This window comes from Corvus hawaiiensis, chromosome 13, assembly GCF_020740725.1.
Source record: "Corvus hawaiiensis isolate bCorHaw1 chromosome 13, bCorHaw1.pri.cur, whole genome shotgun sequence".
Lineage (NCBI taxonomy): Eukaryota > Metazoa > Chordata > Aves > Passeriformes > Corvidae > Corvus > Corvus hawaiiensis.
The window spans coordinates 20,692,547-20,713,902 of NC_063225.1; the positions used below are offsets into that span (position 1 = coordinate 20,692,547).

General features: G+C 55.3%; 1 protein-coding gene across 2 annotated transcripts in view; it reads left to right on the forward strand.

Moving 5' to 3' along the window:
- Nucleotides 1-21,356, forward strand: part of NPTN (neuroplastin) — a 51,581-nt gene that overhangs the window by 28,884 nt on the left and 1,341 nt on the right. Inside the window, exons 3-8 of one of the 2 annotated variants that reach the window (XM_048317401.1) lie at nt 779-947; nt 3,065-3,159; nt 11,895-12,028; nt 12,828-13,101; nt 20,883-20,904; nt 21,232-21,305. In XM_048317401.1, coding sequence (XP_048173358.1) covers nt 779-947; nt 3,065-3,159; nt 11,895-12,028; nt 12,828-13,101; nt 20,883-20,904; nt 21,232-21,292 — 755 coding nt within the window. In that variant the 3' untranslated portion in view covers nt 21,293-21,305. The remainder of the gene's footprint in view (nt 1-778; nt 948-3,064; nt 3,160-11,894; nt 12,029-12,827; nt 13,102-20,882; nt 20,905-21,231; nt 21,306-21,356) is intronic. The other variant, XM_048317402.1, reaches the window with a different exon arrangement.

Sequence of the window (21,356 nt, forward strand, 5' to 3'; positions counted from 1 at the left end):
CATTCCAGGGTGAACTCGGTGCTGCCAGGCGAAGCTGTGCACTGGAAGGGCCCCGAAGCAGGCAGCGAAGGGCAGAGCTCCCGGGCTCTGCTCATACAGCACCGAGGCTGTTTTGTTCTTTGTGTTTGTGCTCGAGGCTCCTTCGGAAACGAAGCAGCTGCAGCTCTGCCTGTGCCCTGCTGCGGGTCCTTCCATTGCACTGGCAGGCTCTGGGCACTGCCCTCGCCCGTCCTCCCGCAGCTCCTGCCTTCCCCGCGCTGCTGTTCCCCTTTGGGATCTCCTGGGTGCACTTCAGCACACATCAGCCTTTGGGCAGGGGGCACATCCAGAGTGTCACTGAGGAGCCTATATTTGAGGGCTGCTTGTATAAAAATGGGTTTGTTTGCAACCTCAAGGCGAAGAATGAAGTGCCAGCCAGCCAGAAGCTTCTGGAGGAGTAACTGAGGTCTCCCACACAGGACTTTCAGAGCCCCAGGACTTCGCTGTGGCGGACGCAAAGTGGTGCCAGGAGCTGCTGGTGTCACCTGGACATCCGTGGTGCTGGGAGCCCTCCAGTAAACCATTAACCAATTCTCCGTTTGCAGCCGGGAGCGGCGGCCCCGCGCGTTGCCGCGGGCAGTGCTGAGCTGTGTGGTTGGTTGTGCTTTGTGGCTGTGTCCCACCCGCCGCGGTGCCGTGCCCTTCCCCGTGTAGTGCCCTCCCTCCCGCTCCCCGTGCCACCGTAGAGTAGCGGCCGCTGTGCCCGGGGCCGGCTGCTATGGGCGCTCCTGTGTTGCAGAGCCGCGGATCAACGCCAGCGAGGACGTGGTGCTGCACGTGGCCGGCGTGGCTGTCACGCTGCAGTGCAACCTCACCAGCAGCCCCAGCCCCCTGGCCGCCAGCTACTGGGTGAAGAACGGCGAGGAGATCCCTGGCACCAGGAAACCCTCCAACACCACCGAGTACAAGTGAGTGAGTGCCTGGCACCATGCGGGGCACAGGGGGAACAGACACGGGGTTCCCACGGCCAGGGCGGGCGGGGTGGCTCGGGTGTGTTGGGATCTGTGGCTGACACTCCATGAATCCCGAGCTTTGCAGGCTGAGCTCCAGAGCTCTGCTCCGGGCTTCCCATGGGGTGTGGGTAAGGCACACACAGCGTGGTTTGCTTCTCCGGGAATGTGTGGGTTGGATCCTGGCCGGCTCTCCTTCAGGATGGATGCATCGGGGCTGGAACAGGAATGGGCTGGGTCAGGCCTGCCCTGGGGACAGGGAGGATGTGTTCCCTGAGGTGTTGCTGGGGGATGATCCCAGGCCTTGGCTGGGGTTGGTGGGATCACGTGAAGCTCCCTCGGAGTCTGTTCCCTCTGTGGTTTCCTTGCCCTGTTTTTTCTTTCCATCCATTTTTTCCCCTTGGTGGACAGCAAATCCAGCTTCCAGTTCCACCTTAAGCTGAAGAGCACTTCAGGGACATTTTAACCCCTGCTGGCAACTTGGTCCCAGCTATTTTCTGTCTCTAGGGTGGCCCTTTCCCCCCTAATTCACTGACGCAGGATTAGGGAATGTCCCAGGTTTTCGTGGCCTTAGCAAAGCAGCCTCTCATCCCCAGCATTGTGGAAGTTGGGTTTGGTTCTGATAAAGATTTGTCCGAGTTTGTCCTTTTGTTTTCCCCTTTAGCTCGCTCTGAATTACCTGTTTAATTTCACAATGAAAGAATGAGCCTCAGTCCCTTCCCTGATTACCTCCTGTCCCTTCCTCAGTGCCGTGTCCAGCACTGGGCCTGAGCTTTAGGGGCTCCTCTTCCTTAACGAGCAATTAACGGGATGGGAGTGGTGGTCAGGCTTAGTGCAAGTGCCACTCCATGACCACCTGGGAAGGCTTGCTGACTCCTCTGGCACCTCTTCCAAACCAGCCTGGGGTTTTCCTTCCAAATTCCTCTGTAAAGGAAGGTTTAGGCTTGGCTTTAGCTTCAACTGCTGCAGGAGGAAGGAGTGAAGTGGGAGACCAGGACAGTCCCCTTGTCCCAGGGAATGGGGGCACTGTGGGAGCTGCCAGCAGTCAATCCAGGGACAGCTGGAGGAATCCCAGATTTCCATTTGCAGAGTGGATCCTGACTTCCTGAGCGCTCCTAGGCTGCTCTCCCTGGCGTTTGGTTTTGCATTGGATCTGGTCCTTAGCTGTGCTTTGGGTACAGTTTAAATCCAGAATTCCAGGTTTTCTCGGTGAGGACCCAGGCAAGCAGCATCCCATAGCTGTGGTTAACAGAGGCTATTTACCTCCCCCATTTGTTGGTATTTTATATTGGCTTCTCCTTTGTATTCTATTTATTTGCCTCCAAGCCCCAGGTTCCTGTTTTTTCAGTGACTTTGTTTGGCTGTGAGATGTTTTTGGTGCTTGGACTTCAGAGTTGGGTACTTTTATCATCCACAAAGTTCCAGAATTTAGAGGTTAAACTGCTTCCCTTAAAAATGCTGCCTCTTCCAGCACAGGCAATGGGATGAATGTCTCCTGATCCTCACCAGCCTCGGGGCGGCTGCTCCTGGCTGGAGGGAGCTGCTGCCTGGCTGGAAGACCTTGAGCTGTGTCGGTTTGCAGCTCCTGAATGATTGATGGTAACCGGAGCCCCGTGCCACCGCTGGGCACGGCAGCCTGGGGAGCATCAAACAATTCCATCTTGGCCTTCCTTTCCTCACTTCTGAGCATTGCCTGCAGTGGTCAAAGTGTGGCTCTTGAGCTGTGATGCCCTTGGAAAGCCGCTTGTCTGAAATTCATTAGCTTTGTAACTCGGGGCTGCGGTGAGTCAGTGCTGTCAGCACTCGGGCTCTTTCCGTGTGTCCGAGCAGTTTCTGTGTGTGATTAACTGCTTTTATTGCAGGGCTGGTGTTCAGCTGCAGGGGCCGTTTGCTTGATTAAAAAGAATGAATAAAAAAGGACGCCAGGGAGCCTTTTGGGGGAGGGAAGTGTTGCTCGGTGTGTGCTGGGGGGAGGTGGGCCCGCCCGGTTACACGGTGCAATTACCGGGTGTTAATTGAGGCCACAGGGCGAGAGTGGGGTGTGAGGCAGCTCTGCTGTGTCTGTCCTGCTGCAGGATCCCGAAGGCCCGAGCAGAGGAGTCGGGGGAGTACCTGTGTGTGTTCGTGTTCTCCAGCTCTCCCGTCGCCAACGCCACCATCGAAGTGAGAGGTACGGCTGCAGTCGGGATCGTCCCTCCCCCGTTCCTGGAAATGCCATCCCCTGCCTCCAGCAGCTCCCTGGTGGCCCCACAGAAGGGGAAAGGCCTCCTCATCATACAGAGCCAGGCCCGGGTTAAGAACTATAAATAATAATTAATTATGGGATATAATAACTCCGATTCCAAGGGAAAGCCTCGCACGCTTTCAGGGAAAGGCCTCACAGAGGTGGGAGCACAGGCACGGCATTTGTGGACACCAGAACACCTCTGTGGGTCGGGCACCTCCTGGCATCTTCGGGAGCCTGAAATTCGGGATGAAAGCTCCAGAACGGGCAGGGTTTGCCCCAGGTGTTGCTGCAGGTGAACACAGAGCGGTGCTGGTGCCCGCGATGGGAGCGCGGGGCTGCGGGCAGGGCTGGCTCCGGGGATTCGTGGTGCCTGGTCTGGCCCTGGGATCCAGGTGGGAGAATCCATCAGCCCGTGGGAAATGGAATTCCAACACCCTGTGCCTCTGAGGAGCTTGGCTGGGTGTTCAGGGCACACAGGTGGGGGGGTTTAGTTTTCCTTCTTTTCCTTTTCTTGGGGATTTTTTCTTGCATTCCGCTCTTTTGCTGTAATTGCTAAATCTCCTCGTGTTATCCTAATGGGAACGTTAAGTTCTCGCTGCCTCCTCTGGGCTGCTTTAGGTGACAAACCGCTCCTAGAGAGCGGAAATGTAACTCTGGCACTGGAGCAAGGTGTCTGCCAGCTCTGATCGTCTCTGCAGGGCCCTTTGGGAGTGTTTGCCTCGGGGCTGGGCTGCTGCTCTGCCAGCCAGGGCCACCAGGAGAGCTTGGCAGGGAGGTGGCAGTTCACTGGGGGGGGGAAGAGAAGCCAGTGCTTGTGATGGCAGCGCAGTAAGGGCCGATCCTACTCCCTTCCCACGGGGAATTTACACCTAAATACTCCTCAGATGCTTTCCTGAGAAGCTGGGGCTGAGGAGCCGGGGCTGCGCTGGGGGCAGCTGGGAGGGACAGTGGCCCTGTTGGGCTGCCCGTGCAGATCTGTAATTGAATGCTGACCTGCATGGGCCGTGCTGGTGCTCAGGCAATTACACACAGATTTAATTGCTGCTTGTAATTACGGTGCAGCTCTCACTGCTGATGCACGGGGAGAGGAGGGTGCTGAATCCCAGAGTGCTCGTGCTCCAAAAATAGGGATTTTCTGACAGCTCGTGAACAGCTTCCCTGGAGCCCGTGGCAGAGGCAGCCCGGGGCATGCAGGGCCACCTCTCTGCCCCTGAGTGTCCCTGCACGTGGCAGGGGTGGCATTGGGTGGGCTTTAAGGTCCCTTCACCCAAACCACCCTGGGATTGTCAAAAATGGACAAAAAACCCCACAGGGCAGTGATGTACCAGCAGCTGGGAGTGGCAGGCAGTGTTGGTGCCTTTCCTGGGAATGCCGAGGCTGGCTTCCCTCACCCCGCTGCTGCTGCTGGAGCATCTGGGGGGGCTCTGCTCCTGCTCAGGCTCCGAGCTCTGGGGGTGCTGTGTGAGGGCACCTCGGAGCTGCAAACCAGTGAGCAAACACGGGATTTAGGGAAGCTGTGCCCTGGAGCAGGGATCTTGCGCCCCCTTTTCCTTGGCGCTGGAGCAGGCTGGGGTGTCCAGGGGGTGATTCTGGTGGGAGTAGAGGGGCTGGAACTGCCAGGCCTGGCCAGGGTGCCCCCTCCTCCCCCCCGAAGGGGAGTTTTGATTGCTGCATTTCCACCTGGGGGAATCCCTGCAGTGCTGGTGTTGGGAGCTCTGGAGGCCTGAGGATGAAAGGAAGCACAAAGGACAAAATGCAGCCTGGAGAACTCTGCAGAGCTCCTGCTCTGACCGGAATCTTGGGAGAAGGGGAGAGGAAACAGGTGCTGGAAAGACCTTCTGAATTCCCCTTCTTGGGAGGCCTTTCTGCCCTTGCCTCATCAAGGGATTCTTGCAGCTCCCTCTGCACATTCCTGTTCCATCCTCCCCAGTGATTCCTGGGGAAGAGCCTGCTCCTTCACTCCTGGCTGTCTCAAGAAACCTCTGCTGCAGCCTCACTCCTCCCTACCAGAAATGAATTAAATTGGACACTCTTTGAGCCCAGCTGCATCTTGGAGTGATCCAAGAAAATCCTCTCCTATTCTCCATTCTCCCGATGCCTTCGGTGTCTTCAGGCTCCAGAGGGAGACAGGGACTGGAATCACAGCCAGAAAAAGAAACCTTCCAGAGCCCCTGTTCAGGTCACCCCTAAGACATCCCAGTTTTCAGTGCAGGAATATTTTTAGGTGCTTCTGCCCTTGCTTTGATTTTGTCTCTTAATGGGAAAGTGGAACGTAACCAGGCCATGGTTTGGAGGTGTTACACATTTAAATTCACCTCTGCTTTTCAGTAGTGACAGTAAAGAGCTTAGAAGGGCTGAAGGCCTCCTGTGTATGAGGAAATGACACTGAGTGCCCCTTAATAAGGGAAAAAACCCTCTTTTCGTGGCTGTGTAAACCCCAAACCACTCAGAAAGCTGCTGCTGGGAACTGGGAGCACTGGGAGCCCTGTGGTCACCCTGCCCCAAACCCGCTTTCTCCTGTGATTTGGTTTAAAGCTATCAAAATGCTGTTTCTTAGCATTCTTCTCATGTCAGGCATGCCTGAACGTCTATTTATTCTGCATTTTGTTTAGTAGCAGTTAATTTAAATTAGCCCTGCCTCCTTTTGCTCTTTGTGAGCTGTGTCCAGCCCGCTGGAGGATTTTTCCTGTTCCACGTGCAGGAGTTCAGGCCTCCCTTTGCCAGGGGCGTTCTGCTGGTGCCAGCGATGCAGCAGGGCTGAGCAGAGAGGGGCTTCTGCTGCCTGCGAGCTGAAATCCAAACCCTTCCCAACAAAACCTGCCTCACCCCGGGCTTTGGCTGTCACTGGAGCACAGGGAACAATCCTGGCTTGAAAAGCTTCCGGGGCAAAAGCCCCTAGAGCCGGGACTGCAGGGATTTGGGGACAGCAGGACGTGGTTTCCCAGTAGTTTGGAGAGAAAATGCGGGATTGGTGTCTGGGTGGGCAGCACTGCCCTGGAACACCAGTACTGCACAGAGCTCCCCGGGGGCTCCAGGAATAGCCCTGTCCCAGCAGAGCCCGGGGGGAGCAGAGGTATTCGGGGCACTGCTGCTGTGCTGGGATCAGCCTGGGATCTGGGATCGCCCCTGGGATCTGGCCTCTCCTTCCAGCAATGTCACGGCGTCCTGCCCGCAGGAGAGCTCTGCCTCGCCCTGGGGTGGGAGTGGAGGTGTCCCAGAACGTGTTCCCTCTTCCCTTCCCTTTCCCTGCCCTGCCAGCAGCCTGGCACAAACTGGGCCAGCTGGGAGTGCTGTCCCTGTTTCCAGGCTCGGCTCAGGCCCTGGAACCCAGCCCGTGGCTGAATCCCAGTGCTGCTTCTCCTCATGGGGGATATTCCCAGTTCGCAGTCCCCTCTGGCATTCCAGCAGCGCCAGGGCTGGGATTGTTTCCCTGTCACCGCTGGGCTCTCGTGTCCGTAGGCTGGAGGAGATCCCTCCTTGGCGTCCTCCAGGAAGCAAAAGCCACCACAGGAAGCTCTGGGCTCACCAGCTCCTGCTTTAAGAACATGCCAAGCCCAGCGGGGAAGTGGTGGCACCTTCCAGTAGGTCCCGAGACAAAATCCCCCTCTTGAGCCATCGCTCTTTGGAATAAACGTCACTTTCCTCTCTGAGCAGGGGACAGGGGTTGGAAGGACATGGGATCCTGGAGCAGCAGAGCACACCCAGCCCCAGAGCTGATTTATTTCCTGCTTGAAGACCTGCAGCCCAAAATCTCCCCTTGCTCCAGTGCAGGCACTGGGAGTGCAGGATCACCCACTCCTGGTGGGTGGGGAATGTTCTTCCCAGCTTCCTTCAGCTCCTGGCAGCTCCTTTTTGTACGAGACCGGGGGATTGCTAGGACCTGGTGCCTTCATTCAGTTCAGGTTTTAGAGTATTTTTGTGTCTGATGTGGAAGGATGCATTTTGGGTGTCAGTTTTCTTACAGAAACCCCTGGGTTTGTTCTCGGCCTGTTCTTACCTGTCACGGTTATGGTTGGCAGCATCTTGTAATTCATGAGTTGGATCTGGCTGAGCTGCATCCTTTAGTCAGGACTCCTGCAAAGCCCAGGGCTGTGCTGGGAATGCTGTTGGAATTTCCATGGGCACTTGGGCCTGTCCTGGTGTGCCTTTCCAGCAGGAGCCAGAGCCGTGGATTTTCTGCGGCTCAGAAGCTCATTTTGGTAATGTTGTTACTGTCCAGAGAGAATCTGAGGCACGGGATGCTTCCTGCAGTAAAAGCCCTTTGAAATAGGACAGTGTGAAGCACTTCAGCTTGCCAAGGATTTTCCCGAAGATTTGTGCTGTGATTTTGGGAAGAGCAGGCTCAGCTGCTGGCTGGTGGCAGGAGAGGTTTTGTTCCCTTTGAGCAGAGCTGTGAAATTCCTTTCATTATCTCGGCTTACAGCTGGAATCGCTCGCTCTCTGTATCTGCGTGCAGGGAATTTGCTGGTGGTGCAGGGGAGTCTTCTGCAGGAAATTCCAGTTTCCTGGAGCAGCCGGGCTGGCCTTTGATGGATTAACAGCTCAGAGCTGCCATCACACAGCGAGCCACGTGTGCCGTAATTAGGAGCTGGAGCTTTAAAGGTGGGCCCGGCAGCCAGGGCCATCTGCTGGGCCAGGGGTGAGCCCAGGCACTGCCCTGAGCCAGCCTGAGCTCGGGGAGGGTTTAGGGCAGCTCCGAGGGACACACAGACAGACACACACAACACACAGACACAGGGGCACGGGGTTTGGGGCTGTGCTGAGGGACACAGACAGACACACAGACACAGGGGCACAGGGTTTGGGGCTGTGCTGAGGGACACAGACACACAGACACAGGAGCACAGGGTTTGGGGCAGCTCTGAGGGACACAGACAGACACACAGACACAGGAGCACAGGGTTTGGGGCTGTGCTGAGGGACACAGACAGACACACAGACACAGGAGCACAGGGTTTGGGGCTGTGCTGAGGGACACAGACAGACACACAGACACAGGAGCACAGGGTTTGGGGCTGTGCTGAGGGACACAGACAGACACACAGACACAGGAGCACAGGGTTTGGGGCAGCTCTGAGGGACACAGACAGATACACAGACACAGGAGCACAGGGTTTGGGGCTGTGCTGAGGGACACAGACAGACACACAGACACAGGAGCACAGGGTTTGGGGCAGCTCTGAGGGACACAGACAGACACACAGACACAGGGGCACAGGGTTTGGGGCTGTGCTGAGGGACACAGACAGACACACAGACACAGGAGCACAGGGTTTGGGGCAGCTCTGAGGGACACAGACAGATACACAGACACAGGAGCACAGGGTTTGGGGCTGTGCTGAGGGACACAGACAGACACACAGACACAGGAGCACAGGGTTTGGGGCTGTGCTGAGGGACACAGACAGACACACAGACACAGGAGCACAGGGTTTGGTGCAGCTCTGAGGGACACAGACAGACACACAGACACAGGGGCACGGGGTTTGGGGCAGCTCTGAGGGACACAGACAGACACACAGACACAGGGGCACAGGGTTTGGGGCTGTGCTGAGGGACACAGACAGACACACAGACACAGGGGCACAGGGTTTGGGGCAGCTCTGAGGGACACAGACAGACACACAGACACAGGAGCACAGGGTTTGGGGCTGTGCTGAGGGACACAGACAGACACACAGACACAGGGGCACAGGGTTTGGGGCAGCTCTGAGGGACACAGACAGACACACAGACACAGGAGCACAGGGTTTGGGGCTGTGCTGAGGGACACAGACAGACACACAGACACAGGAGCACAGGGTTTGGGGCAGCTCTGAGGGACACAGACAGACACACAGACACAGGAGCACAGGGTTTGGGGCAGCTCTGAGGGACACAGACAGACACACAGACACAGGAGCACGGGGTTTGGGGCTGTGCTGAGGGACACAGACAGACACACAGACACAGGAGCACAGGGTTTGGGGCTGTGCTGAGGGACACAGACAGACACACAGACACAGGAGCACAGGGTTTGGGGCAGCTCTGAGGGACACAGACAGACACACAGACACAGGAGCACAGGGTTTGGGGCAGCTCTGAGGGACACAGACAGACACACAGACACAGGAGCACAGGGTTTGGGGCTGTGCTGAGGGACACAGACACACAGACACAGGAGCACAGGGTTTGGGGCTGTGCTGAGGGACACAGACAGACACACAGACACAGGGGCACGGGGTTTGGGGCTGTGCTGAGGGACACAGACAGACACACAGACACAGGAGCACAGGGTTTGGGGCAGCTCTGAGGGACACAGACACACAGACACAGGAGCACAGGGTTTGGGGCTGTGCTGAGGGACACAGACAGACACACAGACACAGGAGCACAGGGTTTGGGGCTGTGCTGAGGGACACAGACACACAGACACAGGAGCACAGGGTTTGGGGCAGCTCTGAGGGACACAGACAGACACACAGACACAGGAGCACAGGGTTTGGGGCTGTGCTGAGGGACACAGACACACAGACACAGGAGCACGGGGTTTGGGGCTGTGCTGAGGGACACAGACACACAGACACAGGAGCACAGGGTTTGGGGCTGTGCTGAGGGACACAGACAGACACACAGACACAGGAGCACAGGGTTTGGGGCTGTGCTGAGGGACACAGACAGACACACAGACACAGGAGCACAGGGTTTGGGGCTGTGCTGAGGGACACAGACAGACACACAGACACAGGAGCACAGGGTTTGGGGCAGCTCTGAGGGACACAGACAGACACACAGACACAGGAGCACAGGGTTTGGGGCAGCTCTGAGGGACACAGACAGACACACAGACACAGGAGCACGGGGTTTGGGGCTGTGCTGAGGGACACAGACAGACACACAGACACAGGGGCATGGGGTTTGGGGCTGTGCTGAGGGACACAGACAGACACACAGACACAGGAGCACAGGGTTTGGGGCTGTGCTGAGGGACACAGACACACAGACACAGGAGCACAGGGTTTGGGGCTGTGCTGAGGGACACAGACAGACACACAGACACAGGAGCACAGGGTTTGGGGCAGCTCTGAGGGACACAGACAGACACACAGACACGGGCACGGGGTTTGGGGCTGTGCTGAGGGACACAGACAGACACACAGACACAGGGGCACGGGGTTTGGGGCTGTGCTGAGGGACACAGACAGACACACAGACACAGGGGCACGGGGTTTGGGGCTGTGCTGAGGGACACAGACAGACACACAGACACAGGAGCACAGGGTTTGGGGCTGTGCTGAGGGACACAGACACACAGACACAGGAGCACAGGGTTTGGGGCTGTGCTGAGGGACACAGACAGACACACAGACACAGGAGCACAGGGTTTGGGGCTGTGCTGAGGGACACAGACACACAGACACAGGGGCACGGGGTTTGGGGCTGTGCTGAGGGACACAGACAGACACACAGACACAGGAGCACAGGGTTTGGGGCAGCTCTGAGGGACACAGACAGACACACAGACACAGGAGCACAGGGTTTGGGGCAGCTCTGAGGGACACAGACAGACACACAGACACAGGAGCACAGGGTTTGGGGCTGTGCTGAGGGACACAGACAGACACACAGACACAGGAGCACAGGGTTTGGGGCTGTGCTGAGGGACACAGACAGACACACAGACACAGGAGCACAGGGTTTGGGGCAGCTCTGAGGGACACAGACAGACACACAGACACAGGAGCACAGGGTTTGGGGCTGTGCTGAGGGACACAGACAGACACACAGACACAGGAGCACAGGGTTTGGGGCTGTGCTGAGGGACACAGACAGACACACAGACACAGGGGCACGGGGTTTGGGGCTGTGCTGAGGGACACAGACAGACACACAGACACAGGAGCACAGGGTTTGGGGCAGCTCTGAGGGACACAGACAGACACACAGACACAGGAGCACAGGGTTTGGGGCAGCTCTGAGGGACACAGACAGACACACAGACACAGGGGCACGGGGTTTGGGGCTGTGCTGAGGGACACAGACAGACACACAGACACAGGGGCACGGGGTTTGGGGCTGTGCTGAGGGACACAGACAGACACACAGACACAGGAGCACAGGGTTTGGGGCTGTGCTGAGGGACACAGACAGACACACAGACACAGGAGCACGGGGTTTGGGGCTGTGCTGAGGGACACAGACAGACACACAGACACAGGAGCACAGGGTTTGGGGCTGTGCTGAGGGACACAGACAGACAGACACAGGAGCACAGGGTTTGGGGCAGCTCTGAGGGACACAGACAGACACACAGACACAGGAGCACAGGGTTTGGGGCAGCTCTGAGGGACACAGACAGACACACAGACACAGGAGCACAGGGTTTGGGGCAGCTCTGAGGGACACAGACAGACACACAGACACAGGAGCACAGGGTTTGGGGCAGCTCTGAGGGACACAGACAGACACACAGACACAGGAGCACAGGGTTTGGGGCAGCTCTGAGGGACACAGACAGACACACAGACACAGGAGCACAGGGTTTGGGGCAGCTCTGAGGGACACACCCAAGCACAGTTCTCCTTCTGTAACTTCCCCTCGGTGTGGGAAAGGCCAGCTCCGGGGAGCTGCAGAGCTTTTGTGTCCCGATGAGTGAAAGAAGCCTGTTTGCACTTAGCAGCTGCTCTGTTGTCTCGCAGCCACTCCTGACATCACCGGGCACAAGAGGAGTGAGAACAAAAACGAGGGCCAGGAGGCCCTGATGTACTGCAAGTCCGTGGGCTTCCCCCACCCCGAGTGGGTCTGGCGCAAGAAGGTCAATGGGGTGTTTGAGGTAAGGAAGGGGGCTCAGGATGTCTCTACCTGCCCAGACCCCCCAGGAGAGGGAGGAAAGCAGCACCTTGGGGTTAGGGATGGGCTGTTGAAGGTGCTCTGTAACTTCTCAACGTGCAGTCCCTCCAGCGTGTGAGTGAAGGTGGATATTTTTTGGCAGCACTGAGGATGGATGAGTGTTACGTCGATATTTTTATTATTGGTGTGTGAAAAAAATTACTCACTGCATTGCTGGGCAAAGTTAAGAACTTGCCCTGAAAGCCATTTTCTGAATTCTGCTACAAACTGCAAGATCTGAGCTATGAAATATGATTGGAAACCACACTGGGTTATAAATTCCTTCAGGTTTTACTGCTTGAGCTGACAAGACTCACTATGAGGAGGTGGCAGTGATCCCTATGAGTGCTTGGGTGATCTGTTTGTTCCATGCAGCCAGTGATGGAGTGAGCATGAAAATGTGACCAGCACTGGGAACAGCAGGGAGGAGCTGGGAATTTCTAACCCCTCCAGCCCAGCTGCAGAATTGGATGGATGGAGCCAAGATGTTAAACAAAGAACAGGGTGGGATGAGTGTTCCGTGCTGAGTGTGAGCTTCCTAAGGGGTGGTGCTGCAGGAGTGGCTGAATGCTGGCAGCGATCGGGCCCCGCTGAGCGCAGGGTTCCCTTCGGGGTGTTCTGGTGGTGTTTGGAGAGCCAAACACCAGGCCTGGGCTCCTCCTGCAAATCCCTTGCAGTTCCCGTGACACAAAGGCCCCAGAACTTAAAGCTGTTGCCGTTTCCCACCCCTGTCCCTTTGCCAGGACATCAACAACTCCTCGGGCAGGTTCTTCATTTCCAACAAAGAGAACTACACCGAGCTGAGCATCACAAACCTGCAGATCAACGAGGACCCCGGCGAGTACCAGTGCAACGCCACCAACCAGGTGGGCTCCGTGTCGGTCACCACCATCCTGCGCGTGCGCAGCCACCTGGCCCCGCTGTGGCCCTTCCTGGGCATCCTGGTAGAGATCGTGATCCTGGTGGTCATCATCGTCATCTACGAGAAGCGGAAGCGGCCGGACGAAGTTCCCGACGGTAAGTGCGCCCAGCGCCGCCTGTGACGGAGCTCGGCCCGCAACGGGAAGCGCCCTGCTGGAGGAGCGAGGAAGGACCAGCAGCCCGCTCTGTCCCGCTCCACGCTCCTGCCTTCCTCCTCTCCTCCCTCTCCGGACATTAAGCGCAGAGGGTCCAAGGCGCAGCGCTGGATTTCAGGGGGGCTCAGACCGTGGGGTGGGAGGGGTTATGGATACCTTTCAAGCTTTCTTGCACGAGGGATGGAGTGCTCCCGTCTCTTTCCTGAGGAGTGCTGCCCTGAGGAGCGCAGGGCAGCACAGGGGCAGAGCTGGCAGCACCCTCCCCCCGTGGTGGCATTCGCTCCTCCCCGTGGCCTTGGGGTTGGACACTGGGCAGGGGCTGTGAGGAACATGACACTCAAACTAAGGAATCGTTGCACTTCAAGGGGTTGGGGCTGCAAAGGTGCTGCAAAACTCAAATGTGTTCAGGGTTCAGAGACGGGGGGAGGGCTCTTATCTGCTGTGTAGCTGAATCTGTAGTTAAGGAATGCTCTGAAACTGTATCTAATTGTAGCCACTGATTAGGTTTTATAAAAATAGGGCTTATTATCAGGTTTGATGGTAGCAATAATTAGTTAATCTGTGTTTGGTACATACAAATAGTAGTAACTTTAATCTGTGAGCTTCTCCTGCACACCTTCCCCTGTGCACAGCTGGGGAAAGGGGCAGCGTGAGGCTGAGTATTTGCAAGATCCACGCTGAGAAACAGCCTTTAATGTGCTGCTAGCAGCTTACTCCAGTGTGTAGCGAGAAAACCTCTGCAAGGACTCCTTGGGAGAAGCAGCAGGAATGTCATGGTGCTGTAGGAACACGATGGATGCAGGCATGGAGCAGGTGGAGGGCAGCGTGCTGGAGTGACCCTCAGTGCCCTCCCGGGCTGGCCAGGCCTTTCCCAGTGGGAGCTGTTGCCAGGGCAGCTGCGTGTGGCTGTGGGGCTGCAGGGGATGGAAACAGAGGTGTGAAACAGTGATGTGTGTGTGGGCTGGGCACAGCCACCTTCACCGGGCCTCACACAGGATCCAGAGTGAGGAGAGGAGCTCATGGAACACACAAGAAATGGAATAATGGGAGAAGGGGAGGCTTGGATCAGAACTGGCTGACGTAGTGCATCCCTAGAGGAAACCAGCTTTGGTTGTAAGCCTTGAGTAGCACTTACTAACTGCTTACAGAGCATGTGTGGGACTGTTCTTGGGGTGTAGCCCCCCAGTTGCACCGTAGTGCATGTTCTGTGCATCACTAACAGCTTCCAGTGGCTCTGGGGCTTGTCCTGCCCTCAGCGTGGCCTCAGGGACCTCCACCAGCCCGGAAAACTCGGAACAGCCAATTTCCATGTTCTCTTGCACATACCCACCTCCATGTCAGTGATTGCAGTTCCCTGCGTTCAGAATTTTCATTGCGTGAAGTTGCACGAGGACCAGAACAAGGTCCTGGTAATTTGATACCCAAATATTCCCTGCAAGCAGCCCCAAACGGACTGAATCCAGCAGGAATTGGCTTTGGCGTGACCAGCTCGCAGCACAGCCCCTGTGGTGGTGCAGGGGAGCTCACATTGGAGGTGAAGAGTTCACTGCCTCTTTCCAAGGCAGGAGTTTTCCTGGCTGGTCTGGCCGCTCCTCAGGTACCCGAGGGATCCAGGCTCATCATCCCCCCCGGAGCTGTCCAGGATGATGAGCCAAGGAGCTGAGGTTACTCAGTGCTCGCTGGGGCTGCTGTTCTGAGGGCAGAGCCTTGGAGAGTGACACGACGCACCTCCGTGGGGGTCAGACGTTCTCCCTGTCTTCTTTCCTGGAGGAAGAATCCATGCTGAGTATGACAGTCCGTACCTGTGGATGAGGTTTGCCTGGCTGACGGACGCAATCGGCATCACGCCGCCTTGGGTCCCACATTCCTTGGATAGTTGTGCATTTTCCGTACTGGAATCGAAGCTTTCCGTGCTGTCATCCGTGGTGGGGAACACCCCGGGAGCTGGGCCCTTGCAAATGCACACGTGAGAAATCACCAGGAGCCTGCTGATTCCCACGTGTGGACGTTTGACTGGGGTTATCCTGAATTTTATTATTTTCAAGACATGGTTACGAAATGCCAAAGTTAATGCCGGAATGTAGTGGCGTGCTCAGCGTTTGGAATTGCAGCTCCCTGCTTCCAAAATCACACCTCCGCCTCCGCTGCCGCAGTGAGCGGGGCAGGAACATCAGGGAGCTGTGGCTGAGCCGGCAGGCTGAGGCCAAACACCACAGCACTCGTTATCCACAGCATCTGGCACCAGCCGGGATCTCTCCGCTGGCTTTTCCAATCCTGGTGTCGGTGGGACGTGCTCAGCTCTAGGGATCGTGCTCATGGCAGAGCTCCACATGAGATGGTGCTACAGCAACCGCTGAGCTGTTCCTGCCCTTCCTCCTGGGATGGGAATGTTCTCTTTGGACCTCTCCACATTTAGACACTGAGATTGCTTCATCATCCCCACCATCAGCCCATCCTCGCAGGGCGGAGTAACTCTGGAATGCCCTTCCTGAGTGCCCAGGTTTCTGTGATGTGTGGCAGCCCAGGTCCCGCAGTGGAAGGTTTGAGGATGGATGGCCCCTGTGGATGTGTGCCCAGGGATCGTTACCCTTTGGCTTGGCACGCCCTCCTGCTGCGGGATGGCGCTGGCTGCAGATCCCTGTAAAGATCCCAGTCCCGAGGGTTGGGCTATAGGTGTTGGACGTGTGGTGTCCCCCCTCTGCAGCACCTCAGGGTGCCACACATCCACCTCAGGGTGTCTGCCACCCTCCCTCAGGAATCCTCTGATGTCCTGGCCAACGTCTGGCCTGCTGAGAGGAGCGCACGGATAACTGCAAACGTGGCCACTTCCTGTGCTCAGGAAAATCAAAGGCTTTTGGAGCAGGAGGAGCTGTTAATGAGCTGCCCAAGCACGCCTTGGCTCCCGACTGGGGCAGTGCAGGATGAGCTGCTGGTTTGGGGTCCTGCTGGGAGCTGCAGGTGCCCACACAGAGCTCTCACCTTGTGCTGTGCTCAGGTGGTACTTGAGGGCTGGCTCAGGTGAACCTACACAAATGTCAGTGTTTGAGGTGTGCTGGGTCAGCCCCTGGGGTGAGACCAGTCTGGTGCTGAGCTCAAGTGCCCAGTTAGTCCTGGGGGATGCAGCTGGTGGGACAGAAACATTCTCTGGGTGAGAGGATGCTCAGGTGTCTGGGATTTTTTTCCCGGGAACTCTGCCTGGCCAGCCCAAAGAAACAATTGAACGAATTCCCTTTCCCTCCAATCTCCATGTTCTGCAGGCTTCAAACGCCCTGGCTCAGCGTGCTCATGGCTCCATCCCTGGGAGGCTGGGGAGGGTGATGGACTCCTGGGTACACTTGGAGCAGTTCTGTGCTCCAAAACACTTCCCAGTGTGAAGCTGTTCCCTCTGTTGGAAGCACTGCCCATGCTGGAAGAGCAGGGACACTCCTTTAACTTTGGCATTTCCTGACTGCAGGGCTGGGTTGTGCATGGACCTCGCTTTGTGTGTCCAGTGAGCTGCTTGGTGTGCCTCGGGCCAGGGCTGCTCAGGAGCTCCTTCGCTGATGTTTCCTCCTTCTCAGAACTCTGATTTGGGAGTTAATTCTTTTCCCTGCTGCTGGAGAGCAGGAACAGGAACGTTGCACCTGTGAAATCCCTGTTTCCACCAAAACAGTGGCATCGGGGGGTGCCTGGCACAGGGTTTGCTGCGGTGCCTGTGGATGAGGGGTTCTCCCAGCACATCCAAATCCCATGCTGGAAGGAGGAAGGGAGGGCAGATGGCGCTGGAATTCCTGCATCCCTTCAGAATGTGAGTTCTGACTTGCTTTACGCCTGGTAAGGCAGCATCCAGCTTGCCTCCCGTTCCCAGGGAGTGGCCAGGGGCTGGCAGATCCAGAGGGGGCTGGCCACGTGCAGCTTCCGTGGCTTTGGGGACGAGAGCTGCATGAGCGTGGCATGCCCTGGCACGTGGCTGCATGCCCGGCGGGGGGCGGGTCCAGCAGGGAATGCCGGGGTGCTCCCCTGGACAAGGAGAGAAGGGAATGGCTTTGTTCCTCTGTGGTAGAGCTCGAGCTGCTTGGTTTCCATCAACGGAGTGATCAGCCAGCACCACCTGAGTGTAGCGTAGCACAGGTTCCTAAAGGGAGTGGGGTTTCTGCTGTTGTTGGATCAGAGAGTCTGAAATCAGCACAGCCCCTGGTGTAAAGGGTGTTTTCTGGGGTAAGTAGAAAGTAAAAACCCCTTGGCTCCATTCCCTGTAGGACTGGGAGCGGTTTTTACTTGTGCATCCATAGTGACGATCTCGAGTCCGAAGCCGTGAGGTGACTGGGTTATAACGTGTCGCTTTTCATTCTTCCCCTCTCATTCCTCAGCCTAATCCAAAGACTTCCCTTAAATGTGTTTCTTCTCCTGGCTCTGCAGAAGCTCCATCCAAATCCCCACATTCTTTCTAACCCTCTTTTGCTTTTTTCTTGACTTTCCCTGTTCCTGCTATTACTGTAAGTAATTGAAAGAAACAAACTGTTTTAACTGCAACCGTTTGCCTTTTGTAACAAGTGATCTTGGTGGGGGTTTTTTTCCCTTTTATGCACATCTTTCTCTCCCACACTTTGAATTCATCAGGGTGAGCAGATTGTAAGGCAGGTACATAGTGAGGCCATAGCCACCAGCTGTTCCCAGTGGGAATGGATCATGACACAGGACCCCGAGCTGCCACAGGCTCTGGCTGCTCCTTCAGAGCATTTGAGCTGCCCCAGGCCAGGCTGGATGGGGCTTGGAGCACCCTGGGACAGTGGGAGGTGTCCCTGCCCATGGCAGGGGTGGCACTGGATGGGCTTTAAGGTCCCTTCGAACCCAAACCAGTCTGGGACCGATTCTTTGCAGGTTTTAAAGCATGAGCCAAGATGTAGAATCCCTTCAGAAGCAAAAATTGGAATCTTAGTGCTGGAAGAACCCGCTAGTGTTTCATTTTTAACTTCCACCAGTCACAAGATGCTTCCCAGGATTAATTTGATATTAAAAATAAACCCTGTAGCTTTCCAAAGGCGGTGAAAGAAACTGAGTGACATCTAAAATGCCTTGTAAATTAAGGCTGAAAGTGGGGGGGGGGGGGCACAAAACACATTCCCATACAAGTGGAGGAGCTAAGGGAGATCTAGTTGTCATCATCTTCCAATTTTAATTCCCAGATATTTTTGCCTGCAGGGATTGATTACATGTGTTAAAGACAAGCAGCACTTCTCCCCCTTTGGTTCAGAAATGTGTGCTTTTGGGACCCCGTGGAGCAGGTCATTCCATCCCCGCAGGAAAGGCTTGGCTGTGGGGGTTATTCCTGTGTTCTGTGACCAGGGGGGTTTTGGAGCCTGCAGATGCCCAGTCCCAGCGGAGACCCTGCAGGAGGAGGGGCTCGGTGTGGTCAGTGGCCGCTCCCGGCAGCGTGTGGGGAGCGCTGGGAGGACCTTCCTGTGCCGTAGTGGTACTGACTGTTCCAGAGCAGGGCTGTGGCATAAAACTTTGGGTTATATTGATCTTGTCGGTTACTATGACTTCTTTTTTTTTTTCCCCCCTTCAATTGCATCATACCCTTAAAAAATGGTGGTAAGTGAGAGCTCTGCATGCTTTGGAGTTTGTTTAACCTCCGCTTCAGTCTATACAACGCACAAGTCATAACGTTAACACTCTTGAAAACTTCCTCATTCACGTTCACAACTAATTTGGATTTCAGTTTGCTGTTTTGAACCTTTTCTTTAGTCTGATTTTGTACTGGTTTTTCTGTTGTTCTGTTGCCCCTGGTTTCGCTGAGGGTTCGGTCTGTGTCTGTACTGTACTGGGGATGCTTTTCCAGCACTTAACGGCTGGCTGGGAATTTCCCTCGGTCTTTTTATCTGTTTTAGGTTAGAGGTGGGACAGGGAGGAGTGGTGGGGATCCACCATCTAGTTAAAGTATTCCAGTAGGCTTTTTTGTGGGATCTTTGTGAGGAATCACCGATGGCAGCCGTTCTAAATGTGAAGCTGCTTTTTTTTTTTTTTTTTTTTTGGAAAACACAAACCTGCTGATCTGAAATGGGCATTTAAATCTTTGAGCAGAGAAGGGAAAATGGTTATTTTGTAGTGAGTGTCCACGGTGCAGTTCAATATTGCTGAAGTCCAGCCAAACAAACTCCCAAAGCTGTCGATGGTGCTTGTTGGAGCCGAGCTGGGTCTCAGAGGCAGCGCTGGTGTTGGGGGGCCAGGGCTTGCTGTCCCTCACAGGCTCGTCCCGCCCGGAGCGCGGAGCTCGGCTGCTCTCGGATCCTTGATTCCCAAAGATGTTTGTGGAAGGAAGCTGTAGATTCCTCTGCTGTGCTTTGTGTTTGAGTACCTGATGTGTCTCTGTATATCTCACTGTATATACAACAGCACATTGATGTCTGGCTGTCCTTCCTAGTCCCAGTTCTCTGTACCGTGTCCGATAGTTACTGTTGCTGGTACTGGAATTCTGTGGACACCGGTGTGTCGCTAGTCTGTTATTTTGGCTGTAAAGCTCTTGGTTTGTGGTTAGTTCTTTATTTTTGAAGTATTTTTTGTTCCGGTCACTGTCTGTGCTAGCGGTGGCTTTGCCTCTCCGTTGCCTCGAAGGCCCAGGTGGAGTAATGTCCCCTCTCCCTGACATTACTCCTGGCGTGTGCTCATGCGGATGCCTACACTGTAAGACTGTAATTTCCATAACTGCTTCATGTGCACTAAGCACCCTTGTGGAATCCTGCTGAGAGTTTCTCAAAGACTTCCCTGAAAAACCCCTCCGGCACGAGGTGGGAACGGCAACTGTCAAGTGCCCAAACCAGCAGGGCTTGAATTGGTCCCCTCAAAATCCATCTGTGGGAGCATTAGGTTCCTGGATTGATTCTTGTACTGTTGTGTAAATGCATTTCTGTCTTCTGTACTGCAGCATGGGAGAAAACACAGTGTTTGAGAATTCCAAAAAAAGTCCAATTGGTCATGAGAGAGTTAATATGAAACATTCCTCATTGGCAGATTTGCTCCCCCCAGTTCTTAAATGAGTTCTGCCCAGGGCCACGGGCAGGACAGTGCTGTCAGGCCTCTGCAGCTGAACTGTGTCTGGAGGTGTCCCAGCACCCTGACTCCTCCTGGTGACATCGGATGCCGCTGCCCAAGGACCATGGTTGGGGCTGGAATCGAGTGTTCCCCTTCAGCCTCCTCCTAACATGGTCCCTTCTAATTAAACCTTGAGAAAAATGGGGAATGCAGAGGTTGTGTCGTCCGTGGGGGAAGATGAGTGTGGGGTATGTACCCTCTGGGGTGTATCCCAGGAGTTACCCATCAGCAGTGGAAAAATGGCTTAAAAATTACAATACATATTAAAAAAAAGTCAATGCAAGCAAACATCCAGCAGGATTTTACAACTGAACCGTTGGTTTGTCTCCTCATCTATTTTTTATGAGATTGAACCACTGGAACTTGGGGACAAGATGAGTCTTGACCATGTTGCACCAATCTGTCCGCTACAGTTGCAGTCCTTCATGACCAGCATTCCAAGTGTTAACTAAACCCATTGAAGCAACATACCTGCCATTAAACCCGAATCCAGAGCAGTAACTCCATGATCCTTGCACTCCCGACTGGAATGGCCTTTGATGCTGTAGATAGATGAGTTTGCTGCTCGCACTGCGGCCCCCTGCAAACACTGACTCTCTTTTTCTTTCCTTCCCTTGTCTCTCCCTCGGTGCATCGGGACGCTTGCTGCAGATGATGAACCAGCTGGGCCAATGTAAGTGTGTTTTAAGGAAAAAAGTACTGTTTGGGTTAATCTGGGGGGTTGTGGGAGGTGAGAAATCATAGGATTGATATTGCATGTGACATTACAGATGGTGTTGGACCCTCTGGTGTGTTTCGTATAGCACTGGAGGCAAGAAAAGCAACATCCTGCTAGAAAACAAATACTGTGCTAAAATACAAAGTCTAAAATGGTGTTGTCTTCAGCCAGTTAAAGGGAGGGAGCATGCAATGCTGTTTAACCAAGTACAAATAACGTCCATTTTTCCCGTACCTGGGGCTTGATTTTCAGTGCACTTCTCTCTCGTGTCCCTTTCTGCAGGAAAACCAATTCTACAAACAATCACAAAGACAAAAACTTACGCCAGAGAAACACAAATTAAAAATGCTCATCATGTAAGTATTGCCTGCGCCGGGCCGGGAGCGGGCAGGCCCAGCCCTCCTGCC